This window comes from Rhinichthys klamathensis, unplaced genomic scaffold, assembly GCF_029890125.1.
Source record: "Rhinichthys klamathensis goyatoka isolate OS25496 unplaced genomic scaffold, OSU_Roscu_1.1 h1tg000446l_1, whole genome shotgun sequence".
NCBI lineage: Eukaryota > Metazoa > Chordata > Actinopteri > Cypriniformes > Leuciscidae > Rhinichthys > Rhinichthys klamathensis.
Genome location: NW_026606941.1, coordinates 1,590,295 through 1,603,404, shown reverse-complemented (window position 1 = coordinate 1,603,404; position 13,110 = coordinate 1,590,295). Strand labels below are relative to the sequence as shown.

Sequence of the window (13,110 nt, the reverse complement as noted above, 5' to 3'; positions counted from 1 at the left end):
TGGGCTGCAGTCAGCATCAGTAAGGGCGTTAATTTGGGTTGAGGATCGACCTGTGTCTTCACGGACAACCGTGAACAAGGCTCAGTGCAGATGACATTTTTTGGGGTCTAGCACTTGACTTCTTTGTCCCATAACTCTCAGGATATTTTAAGAAATGTAAAATTACTGTCTTACTGCGTCCAACCTCGGCAGCGATGGCGCGTTGCAAAAGGCCTTGCTTGTGCAGGTCAACAATCCTGCCACGTTCAAAGAGAGAAAGCCTTTTTACGTTTGCCATCAGGAGATCATGACAGTGTGACTGCCTGAAGGACAATGACATGAAAGTCATATTTTTGTGTAGATTTGACCTTTTTAAAGCTATGGTCTTAAACTTTTGATCAGCTGATGAACAGCCTGTTTTGGTTTAATTGCAGTTTTCAATAAATTGCCTACTCTATATTTTTTGTCTCCTGTTTGTTCTTTTGGCATTTTGAAGCAGTACTTACAACCCGTTAACGATCCACCAGCGCGAAATGCGAATACTGGTAATGTTTCCCCCGGTCTTAAGATTTTGTCCAGGAGTGTATATATATATATATATATATATATATAAAACTTGTTTTATTTAAGCTAGAAGCTAGAATTTAATGATAAATAAAACAAAAATAAAAAATTATAAAAACTATAGACATATTTAAAAAAAACGAATAAAAATGGGGAAAAAACAACAAAATTACTAAAACTTTAACTAAACTTAAAGAAAATGGAAAATATACAAAATAAAAATTATTTCAAAATATTACCAAAAAATATATAGTAGCCTATATCAATTATCCTAAAATAACACAAAACTTTGGAACCCACAACACAGACGGGTTAAAGAAAGACAATAAATAACCACCATTTTCTTCAGTTTTTGCAAATATTGTTGTGTTGACTGCAGTAATAAATCTTTCAACCATTCAGCTGTGATAAGCTAGACCTATTGTAAGAAAACATTTCACACACACACACACATATATATATACATATATATATATATATACACATACTAACTACAAAACAACATTTGGTACAAGCTAGTAACAGCTTAATTAAAGCTACATTGGATTTGATGTTTATTTCTAGAAAATTACAAAAATTACAAAGGATTTAGACTATTCAGTCATATCATAAATAATGTATTTTCATTTGTTGAAAAAGAATAGTGAAGATTTTGTGATATTTTTTGTGTGTGTGGAAAATGCTGTATTTAAATCTTTTTTTTAATTTAATATACCAATTTACCAAACAAAGACCAAAGGATTTTTTTTTTTTTTTTTTTTACTTCACAGCAAACAACACATGACAATAGAGGATAATTCAAGTTTGAAGTAAAAAACAAAATACAATTTTACAATAAAAAATAATAAGGACAAAATGTTTTTAATTGATTTGCTAATTTATTACAAAATATACATATAAGTAGAAAAATCCAGCATTCAACAGACTACTAAGTCTGTTGGAGGACATTTTGAACCTATTGCATAACACAGATCATAATATATTTGTGATTCACTATAGAAATGTCAGTTTAGTCCAATAGTTGTGCTCTTTCAGGTGGTCTCACTCATCTGGGTCGGTGAAGCAAGATTATCTGCTTCACTAACAGGCTCCGTAGATTTAAGAGCCTCTGTGTCTCTGGGGCTGCTGAGAAGCTCCATGCTGTGGCAGTTGAGGGGGGAGCTGATGTCTGATGATCTGTCCCCACTTTTCTCAGGTGGAGGCTGCAGGCCAGAGACAGGCAGGGGCAAGTTCATCATGTTGTAGAACATGCTACCCATCCGTCGGGACAACTAAAAAGAGAGTAGAATAACCTAATGAGTAAAAAGAGTTAGAGGAAATTCTTTAAAAATCTTTAAAGGGATACTCCACCCAAAATGAAAATTCTGTCATCATTTACTCACCCTCGAGTTGTTGCAAACCTCTATGAGTTTCTTTCTTCTGCTGAACACAAAGGATGATATTTTGAAGAACGATTGGACCCAAACAGTTGTGGGGCACCATTGATTTCCATAGTATTTTTTTTTTTCTACTATGTGTGATGGTTTCAGTGAGTAAGTTTCAGTCAATGGTGCCCCACAACTGTTTGGTTCCAATTGTTCTTCAAAATATCGTCCTTTGTGTTCAGCAGAAGAAAGAAACTCATAGAGGTTTACAACAACTTGATGGTGAGTCAATGATGACAGAATTTTCATTTTTTGGGTGAATTATCCCTTTAACCTTTTGAAGATCAAGGACCTATTGGAGGATAGAAAGAACCCTTAAATTCACCATAAAACCAAAATTGACAATTCTTTTTTTTATGGAATATTGCAGTGTTTATAAGAAATGATTTTATCCGTGCACATGTTTTTTTTGTTTTTTTTTTAAATGTGTGCGACCTCATAATCTTTCATCAAAATAACTCCCTCTTGCGGCAACATCTCTTCTCTTCTCTGATGACGTTCACTGGCATGAGGGCGGGACAACCTGTCACTCACATGAGATCTACCAATAGCAAACGACAACAAAATCAAGTCCCGCCCTAAATTATTTTAAGAAGCCTTTTTACTCAGATATACGTCACAACAGGAAAGAAAAGATTATTGCAACTTCTGTTTGACTTTAAAATATATTTAATTTTCTTAATACTTTCATATTAACTTAATTTAATTTGAATGATTAACCTGCTTATTGGGACATTATATGTAGAGAATCTTGTCCTTTTAAAACATTATACCTGTGATCGTATCTTGAGTGCCGGCCCAAGCTTTAGCCCAAGTGTATCCAGGAGGTGCTCCTCTGTAAGAAGAGGTAAAGTCTCTCCATCAATCATGTGGTCTTTGAATGTCTGAAGTGGATGACACACAAAAGAATAAGATTGAAAAACAGCTTTAAAATTATAATGACATTTTGTCATTTTACATTTCTATTACCTGTGCATATTCAGCACAGCTTGGTATTTCACTGATAAAGTTGAAGACGTCATCAACTGTCCATTTGCGAATATCAGACATCTCTTCTCCATTAAGAAACATATTAGGAGGACCTAAATGAAAACAAAACAAATGAATAGGTAGCATTGACTGTAATATGTCATCATCATCTTAATTTTTCTTAAGAGAAATGTATATTGGCTCACAAAACATGCCTAACAAACAGCCAAACACCTGTGTTGTATTGTTAACTAGAACTATTAAAGATGTTTTCTTTTGAAAATTGAAATATAGCTAAAAATAAAATATAAATATTTGACGAAAAAACAAACTTAACCTTATTAAAAAACCCGAAAGTTAGAAATGTTGCCTTTGCATCTAACTGAAATAAATAGTTAGTTTAAAAGTTGAAGTACTAAACTGACTAAAACTAAAACTAAATAAAGAAATATTTAAAAAAACAAACAAACAAAAACAAAAGCACGTAACAAAATTAAAACTTCATCTAAAATTAATTTTTTTTAATTAAAATATAAAAATATAAGCTCATTTAAAATATGAATAAATATTCTAATAGTATATAAACAATACTAAAATAATGCTAAACACAACCACTGCATTTAAAAAAAGTAACTAACAAACACACCAAGAGGTAGAAGTCCATTTCCTGGCACGGGCAGCATGTAGGGCATCCCTGTGAGAGGGCCGGCGGCAGATGGGTACAGAAACTTTTCTTGGAAAGCCGAGCAAGGGTTGGAAATATCTTTGTCAATGGTGCCGGCATTGCAGTTGTTGACTTCTGCACAACCCTCCTGTCCACTAATACATGCCTTGCGAATCCCTGGCTCTCCTTCCTTAAAACTTTTCCTACTGCTGGCTGAAGACAGCTCTGTTTCTACTTTGGTTTGGTGTGGTTTGTTGCTGGTGGCCTCACTGCTCATTTCACCTTTCCCTTCAACTTCCTTCTCCTCCCCCGATGCACCTCCTGGACTTTGCTCGATGTTCTTCTCTTCTGATTGGCCTTTAGGGAGAGTGATGTTGCTGTCGGAGCTCTTATGATTGGTGGCCCTCCTGCCTGTCCTGCGTCCTCGCTCCCTTTGCAGTGTGCTGATCTGTGGGTAAGGGCTTGACATGAGGAGACTGTTAGCATGCAGGTCTTCAAGTGTGGCGCGGTGGACGAATACATCATGACCATCCGGGAGTCGCTGGCGGCCCCTGAAGGCCATTGGATTGGGGTGGATGCCCTGGTACATCATGGGATTCTCCATACCAATAAGACCCTTTTGGTGGGCGTTCTCCAACTCTTTTTGATGCAGGATAGCATTCATTTCCATCCTCGTTAAAAAAAAAGAAAAAGAAAAAACGTATTGATTACATTTATTAATAGCTTTGTATTGTACTCATATTTTTTACTCCAATATAATATTGTTCACATAGAAGGCAAATACACAGAAATTTACCTGGCTATGTTCTGTTTGTGAATTAACTCTTGTCGTCTGGCAACTGTCTCCATGGTTTCAGTTGGAAGGAAGCTGTAACCTGGAAATTTTTTTTTTTTTTAATAAAATTAGTTTGCTCAATGAGCTTCCCCTATTCTCTAAAAATTAACCTGTATATAATTCCATTCCAACCTGTGCCAGGGAATCCCCTGCCTTGAATAACATTGGAGTTTTGGGGCAGAGGTGGGCCGAGGTGGGCACCCATGTGTATTTGTCTACCATCAGCTGACAGCATCTCAGTGGGCTGCACCAGTTCTCTGCAGATAAAGAGGATTCATTCATCAATAAAGTCCAGCTTACAACTTGTTTGACTTTATTCTGCTATCTAATATATTTCTATTTACATTGTGTTGTAATTCTATTACTGTTCAATTTTATTCTTATGCATGTTTTATTTTTTCCTGTTATTTCTATTAGCACGTCCTTCTGTTATACTGTGTGTGTGTGACAAATACAATTTAAATTTCGATTTAAGTATGTAAATTTCTAGTCTAGTTGAAACTGCATAGTTTATTCACAGCATTTTTATCGATTTACTTTGCACTAACTGCCATTTTATTTTCAATGTAAATATTATGTATCTGCAGTACTATTATTGTACTTTACATTGCACACATGATTATTGTACTCAGCTTAAAGTGAGTGTACCCGGTCCTACTCGACCCTCTCCTAGCGGGATTCAAACCAGGGCCTCCGGCGTGGGAAGCAGGCGCTCTAACAAGAACGCTAAAGACCACAGCCTTTAGCGTCTGTCGCTAGAACGCCTCTTGAGGACAAGGGAGTGAGGTTTACACACAGGTTTCTTATTGGCATGGTTCCATTACATGTCATGAGTACAGTAATAACTGAAATTGTCCATTAACAATTAAATCTCATTATTAGAGATTCTCTTTTAGAACTAGTCTTGCTAGTTTTAGAGTTCATTCTAACTGACCTTTCCATGAAGCGGGGATCAAACTGCGCAGGAACACCCTGCAGTCTCTGCTGCCCCTGAGCCAAGATCTGTGGAGCCATGGCCATCTGGTTCCTCATCATGAGCTCCTGCCTTTGGCGCAACTCTGTTTCACATGCAGAGTAACAGATGAAGGTGTCAATAATAGTATTAGCTCTTTTTTAGCCATAGTTCTTCAAGATTGTGATCAGCTTTATTTAAAGTGTTTCATGGACAGTGCCGCTTCCGTGAGGAACTCTCACCTCCAGCAGACATTCCATTGACCAATCGGTACCAGTGTTTCTCATCTAGGGCACCTTGCTCTCCTAGCGCTGATATCTTCCTTAGCTGGTCACGTGGGGTCATGACACTGCCTCCTCCTTGAGTGTAACAAACATACACATTCTCTAATTAAAAAAATTCTCTAATAAAAAAAAACACTGCATTATAGGGACAAAAAAAAAAAAAAAAGGACGCCAATGGGAAATTAAACCTTTTGGTTATCAACATAATTCAAAATATATTTTTTTGTGTTCAACTCAAAAACACATACAGGTTTGGAACAACATGAGGGTGAGTAAATGATGACTGAATTTTCATTTTTGAATGGCCTATCCGTTTAAAGGGATAATTCACCCAAAAATTACAATTTTGTCATCATTTACTCACCCTCATGTTGTTCCAAACCTGTATGAGTTCCTTTTTCTGCTGAACACAAAAGAAGATATTTTGAAGAATGTTGGTAACCAATCAGTTGACTTTAGTATCAATGGCTACCATCAACTGTCTGGTTACCAACATTCTTTAGTTTAAAATATCTTCTTTAGTGTTCAACAGAAGAAATAAACTCATACACATTTGGAACAACATGAGGGTGAGTAAATTATGACAAATTTAAATTTTTGGGTGAACTATCCCTTTAATGCTCATCAGACTGTCTGGAACGTATGGAACATTATGTACTTGGCATGATGTGGTCTACCTATTCACAGTCACTACTGAAATAACACAGAGACAAATGGTATAGAATTCACACACCACCGATTACATCGGCTCTTGAGGGCTCATAAAGCAATAGTGTCTTTTATTATCTAACAGTCCTACTAAAGATTTTCTTTTCTAGACAGGCCAGTGAACAACACCCATTTAAGATTCAATAAAAACATCCCAAGAACTCAAGCATCAATGCTATATAGACGTGATATAATAAAGTAGCCTACCTGTTCACCTCTCCTTTGCTTTATCTTCACTCACTCAGGTGTATATTTCTGTAACGTCGCTCCTTTCAGTCTGATATAGAGAAACCAGATAGAGAGGGGGAAATGATCGGCTGTAACAAATTTGTCAACACCTTTGTTCCTCAGTAGTTTGAGATTTCCTGTTAAAATGATTAGCTTGTTTAGTGTAACAAGTAGTTGGGATTTGCCCCTGTTATTTCCTGTGTAGTCATATTATATTATACTATATTATATTATATTATATTATATTATATTATATTATATTATATTATATTATATTATATTATATTATATTATATTATATTATATTATATTATATTATATTATATTATATTATGATGATTGTCATGTAGGCTAATTGAGTGTCTATTTCTCAACCTGCAAGAATTTCATTACTGGAATAATAGCATGGTCTAGATAATTAAATCTATGCAGATCTTTATTACTGGATAATTCTCCTGTACTCTGCTTGGGACTGCCTCTGTGCGTATTACCCGTTATGAGGAGCCGTTCTAATCTGAGTCCAGTAATCCTCCTGTTAGTCCAGCAGTCTGCCTGCGTGCTACATCTGCTGACCTGCATGCGTGCGGTCCTGCTGTCAGCCAACCCCCAAACTACCTTCAGGGCCCCTATTCCCCCCTCAGATCCTATTAGCTAAGTCCTGACTATACAGCATTTTAAAGGGATGTGTTGGAGGTAATCCCAGAGTTTAGAGTTTTACCCTCAGCAAACCTTGCCTGTAAGCATACCGGACAATACACCCTAAGTGCTAAGCCTATTAGCCTCCATTAGCCCCAGAGATGTCCTAAAAACACCTTGGGGATAAATCTGGGATACAATCGGTTTATGTGTTAAATGTGGTGCAGGCAGACACTCCGTCAACAGTGTTAAAACCCTGCCTGATACACAGAAGAGTCTGTTTATTGAGGAATTATATTTATTATATTTATTATCTATGAGCATATTTCTATGTATATCATTTTTAAAATACTTTTGCAAAATTCATATAACTTTTATCAAAATGTATCTATTCAATATATTTTCAAATATTACCCAAAAATATGAATTCATATCATTTGAAAATTCATAGACATATGAGACAATATGGATGTTGATAAACACGTGATTTTTTGAACAAACAATGTTCTTCATATAAATATGGAATACCCCCTTTTGGAATAATAAATATATTATTCCATCACTTGTCAGACATGTGACAAGTGATGACATATCCAAGTCACAGACTTGAACTGGATGGATTTGCTTGGGACTAATCTCATTAAAGGAATAAATTAAGGGAAAACTGCTGACGACTTAAATCAAGCCTTGCATTTGGGTAGGTCATAGTAGAGATAATAATCATCTGGTCTAATGTACTTCCTTTGTACGGTATAAGGGCACACAATAATTGCAATGGTACACATCCAAGTCTAAGACAGTTATGAACAGAAGTGACAATGATGCGAACACTACCAACTACCTTATCCTTGATCACTTGTTTGGCACATAACAAAGAGTTAAATGTGATATTAACATGTAAAGATGGTTAAAATTAATTGCATGTTCTAGTCAAAGTCAAGTCACCCTTATTTAGACATTACAGATTGTTTCAAAGCAGCTTTACAGTGATAAACAGGAAAATGATTCAGTGAACAACAGTGTCATTATTCAACTGAAATCAGTTCAGTGTTGATTTAAAGTTCAATTATGGAATTAGTTCAATTCAACTAAAGCATAGCTCTGCCGGAAAAAGTGATGTCATCATATACGGATGACATCACTGTTCTATACTGTTAAAATTCTATACTGTCTGATGAAACTGTTGCACACCATTGCAATGAATCTACAGTGAAATGAACATGTTTAAAATACAGTCTAAATCATTAACCACATTACAGGTTAAACATATTCAACATAAACTAGAAAAACACCAATTAGTGGAAGGAAAAGTGCAGCCATAAAAACAGATGAGACACTCACCTCTGAATGTCGGCCAGAGAAATGGGAATCTGTCCAGGCTCTCAGTCAGGAAGTAAATATCAATAGGCCTACATTCATTCCAAACAAGAAAAATGATTCCAAAATGAGCACGAGACCTGAAGCTGCAACAAGAAAGGAAAAAAGTCAACAACTCTCAGGACTCTCAAGTCTTCAGTCCTGCCGCAGGTGCCTTGGCCAACAAGTGCCAGCTCCTTGTCTTAACTAAAAAAGACCTTTAATTACAGATTCATGTTATCTCTATTAGCTTGGCTTTATCTGCCTGCTTAAGCCCCCCCTTACCTGACATCACTATGATCTCTCGTCCAACTGCATGCAGGACACTCTGCTGAAATGTAATTAAGAGCACTGCCTAAGCACAGTGGCTAAACCTCTTTCAACATTTACCTCAGTAATCCCCTGTTAGCACTTTAAGACAGAGGGTAAGACACCTAAACGCTCAGCTTCCTTTTCCATGGAAAAGACAAAGTCAATTGAAACCAAGCAGGATGTGCATGTGCCTTTCAAGTGCAACTCATTGAAATCATTCTCATGGTGTTAATCAGAGACTATATCAGGTTGCATTAATTGGGCGCCTGCCCCCCTGACTATGTTGTGGATGATCATGTGCTCAGACTGGTTAATCTGACAGTTTGTGCTCACCACCCGCTTACAGCATCGTCTGCAGTTCCCTGACTTATATTTTTTAACACTGAGAGGATCAGGGAGAATTAGTACAGGGATAGGTGTGCACACAATTGGGCGGCATATGAGCGTTTTGCTGGAAAACAGATTCTTGGGGAGACGCAGAGATTGGCGGCAAGTGTTCACCTCCCGCGGGGATAAGCTGACAGAGGGCTAATAAAGCTGTTTTGCTGATTATTATAAATGGCCCCACACACCACCTCCGGCGCTATGCAGAGCTTTGTAAGAAATGAGTAAACAAATGCTCGTGAAACCGCAGGAATCTCAAGTGCTTTTTGATGACATTACTAGTATTTCATCAATAGCATTTGAACTTGAGGCCTTGAAAATTACAATATACAATGTAGACTATTTAAAAAAAGTTTGGGGTCAGAAATTGATGCATTTATTCAGTAAAGACATTTATAATGTTACAAAGATTTCTGTTTCAAATGGGCTATTCTTTTGAACTTTCTGTTCATGAAAGATTCCTAAAAAAACAACATGACAGTTTCCACAAAAGTATTAAGCAGCACAACTGCCTTATATTTGTTTCTTAAAATGTTTCTTGGGCATCAAATCAGCATATTAGAATGATTTCTGATGGGTCATGTGACTGAAGACTGGAGTAATGATGCTGAAAATTCAGTTTTTCGTCAGAATAAATTACATTTCTAAATATTTTAAAATAGATAAATTATTTTAAATAGTAATTATATTTCACAATATTACTGTTTTTTTTATTTTATATTTATATATATTTAAATAAATGCAGCCTTGGCGAGCATAAGCATTTAAATTAAAACATTTTACTGACAAAAAGCTAAAATTATTTGAAGTTGACCATTATGCAGTTCTGTGTAACATTATTTATAAAAACATTTTTGACTCTAAATTCAACACAAAAATCTGATTTTTTTCACACACAAAAAAAAGACAAATTAAGTCTTATTAATGATAATTTAAAAAATATATATTTTGTACAAGTCATTCACACAGGTTTGACTAAACACTCTTCTACAAACAATATCTACAATACAATTCTGAACAAACCATAGATCTATTAGCAGCAGTTTTACACTTTTAAAAGACAAAGATGTTTTCTTTTACATGATTAGATCACAAATTATCACAATCTTTTTGGATGAACTTAAATTTTTACATTGTTTTAAATCAAAAATCCAAATAACTACAAACCAATATGGCAAAAACAAAACAAAAAAACCCCCAATACATTCACCTTAAGAATGAGTGATTTTACTGTGTGAAATGTCACTGAATTACTGTTTGGAAAAAGGTGCATGTTTTTTTTTTTTTTTTTATCTACTCAAAACTGAGTCAGATGATTTGCAGTGTGGACTGCAATGAATCATAGTTTGGTGTGCTTGAAAAACAAACGTAACACTCAACACACAACATAATTCAGACATCAGATGTTCTTGTTGGTTATTGAGTGTTTGCTGAGATGCATGATTAGAAGAAAACGTTGCTGTGGACTCATATCAGCCAAAAAGAGAGAATCACGAATAAAGTGCTTAGACTTTGAGATAGCAGAGTATTAAGACATGTAAACCACTAATTTAAGAATCCATGTGGAGTAAGCTTTTTAAGAGGGATTTCTGCCCAGCCTGTTTGTGCTCTGTATTATAGAGTCACAGTGGGGCAAAGGGATAACGTGGGGTTTAACCCCAAAACAACTCTGTTTGTGAAGTCCGAATTATGCTAAAGGATAAGGGAACTCTCCATTGAAATTAAACAGATAAATAAACAGACATCTGATAAATAAACACAAAGTGTAACCCCAGTGACAATACATGCCAAATACAGAAGAGCTGTGACCTCTGCCTCCTACAGGACATACCGTTATTAGTACATAGACCTGCAGTATGAACCAAGACGTCTTTTAGACAGATGGATATACTGGTTTAGTTTCATAATACATTATTTTCATAATTCTTTACACAGTAAAGTAGACATGTAAACTCTGCAACTTAAAAAAATGCTGGGTTGTTTAATATGGATATTTTTTATAGCTGGATTTTTTGGGTTGAAACAACCCAACATTTTAAATAATCTTTGCAGCCACTGGGAATCAAGACATCACAAAGACATGTTTTGGAGGAAACACATTTTCTTAGGTAAAAACTTTTATTTGATTCTAATTTATTTATTTATTAGGTTCTTCGGGTCAAAAATGACCCGAAGCGTTTAAATAAAAAAATGTTAAAAATCGTAGCTTCATCGGAATGGTCCAAAACTTGGTGACTTTTTTGGTACTTGGTATATGAACACCCAAAAAAATTGGGGAAAAGATTTTAAAAGTCTAAGTGGTCCTAAAAAAAATAGTCACACTCAGGGTCTTCGGGTCAAAAATGACCCCCATAGGAAATGAATGGGAAATTGGCAAAAATGTGAAAATACAGAGTTTTTTTGTGCATACAATCTACAAAACAGCCAGGATGCAGAAAAAAAGCACACAACAGTGAAGGGGTGAATCTCTTAAAACAATGGGTGACAATTTTTTTTCCATTTGTTCTCTTTATAATGCAATGTTCAGGTTTGACTGTATTATAAAGTAAAACTGCCTAAAATTACCATTTAAACCAGCCAATTTTTTTTTTTTTTTTTTAAATAAAAAAAAATGACAAATATAGTCTTTGAGAATCTGTTATTTTATATTCAAATCAAAAACCTGAAAAAATTAAACAATATGTGAAAAAATCACTAGAGTGTTTCTACCATAGGTTTCTACAGAGAGCTGTAAATCCACTAGTGGTAAAAATGTGCTATTGCGTGATAAAAATGCTCAGTGTGTCCACCAGATGGCTCCGATCTCATTTCAAAAATTGCTTTCATGAGGTCTAGACTTGACTCTAAAATGAAATACAGCTTTATTTTAATTATTTATTAATCATTTTTTAATTATATATATAAATTTTCTATTATATTCAATGGGAAAAAATGGGTCTTAATTATTGCATAAATATTAATTATAAATTATAAAATTATCTCAAAACACCAAAAAAGAAAAGAAAAAATATTATTGAACAAAAATATATTTCATTGATTTTCCTCAAATAAAATGTATCTTAATGGCGCCCTCCGGGTAATTTTTGACCCGAAGGTCCTGAGTGTGAGTCTAAAATGAGGAACCCCAGAGGGTTAAATAAAGGGCATTTTGGTTGGATTTGGGTCAGTGTATTTTTTTTGTCCAGATTTATCAAGTCTATCTGATGGACATAAAATAAATATATATAATTTTTCAGATATTAATACTTGAAAACCAAAATCAAATGTGTGGTGACCAACGTGCATAGAGCTATTTTGACTACCAAACTTTTAGAAAATATTTCATGACATCCTCCAGCTTGGAGGGCCCGGCATTGACCGCCACTACAGACAGAAGCGACAGAACCAGTAGAGCCTTGTAACTCAGTTCGTTATAATGGAAAGAAGGAGGTGACAACCGACGAACATTCACAGACTTTAATAATAAAATAAACAAATACAAAACGAAAGTAAAGACAGCAGCCCCTCACGGATGACTGCTGTCATAATAAAACAAAACACATCATAAGTCCAGGCCTGTTCCTCTCTCGCTCTTCACTGTCGTCGCTCCAAATTTTATGCTTCCGCTCCTCCGTGAGAGATACGAGACCGGTGCGTTGCGCAGGTGTCGCTCATCAGTAATCACACCACCGGCCTCGCGCCGCTCTCTCACGGCCCTCTGCCCCGTCCTGCTCGCCACAAGCCTATTCTTTCAGTTTCACCTGAATGGATATAAACACCAAAAAGTAGTTTAAGCAGTTTTAGTCAAAATCATTTGTTACATTATCAAATGAATT

The 13,110-nt window shown here is 35.5% G+C and overlaps 1 protein-coding gene across 1 annotated transcript; it reads right to left on the bottom strand.

Annotated features, from left to right (window-relative positions):
- Positions 1-1,560: 1,560 nt before the first annotated feature.
- samd7 (sterile alpha motif domain containing 7) lies at positions 1,561-8,718 on the bottom strand. The gene is made up of 10 exons (XM_056236476.1): positions 8,585-8,718; positions 6,587-6,656; positions 5,630-5,746; positions 5,370-5,493; positions 4,568-4,692; positions 4,397-4,475; positions 3,583-4,271; positions 2,937-3,049; positions 2,741-2,851; positions 1,561-1,814 (listed from the first exon to the last, which is right to left on the bottom strand). Exons 3-10 carry the CDS (start codon positions 5,730-5,732, stop codon positions 1,575-1,577), a joined length of 1,584 nt encoding a protein of 527 aa, XP_056092451.1. The 5' UTR covers positions 5,733-5,746; positions 6,587-6,656; positions 8,585-8,718; the 3' UTR covers positions 1,561-1,574.
- Positions 8,719-13,110: the final 4,392 nt, after the last annotated feature.

Coding starts and splice junctions, on each gene's coding strand:
- samd7 (XM_056236476.1), bottom strand. CDS start 5,732: ATGACCCCACGTGACCAGCTAAGGAAGATATCAGCGCTAGGAGAGCAA. Junction 4,272..4,396: donor CACAAACAGAACATAGCCAG/GTAAATTTCTGT, acceptor TTTTTTAACGAG/GATGGAAATGAATGCTATCC. Junction 3,050..3,582: donor AAATGGACTTCTACCTCTTG/GTGTGTTTGTTA, acceptor GTTTTCATTTAG/GTCCTCCTAATATGTTTCTT.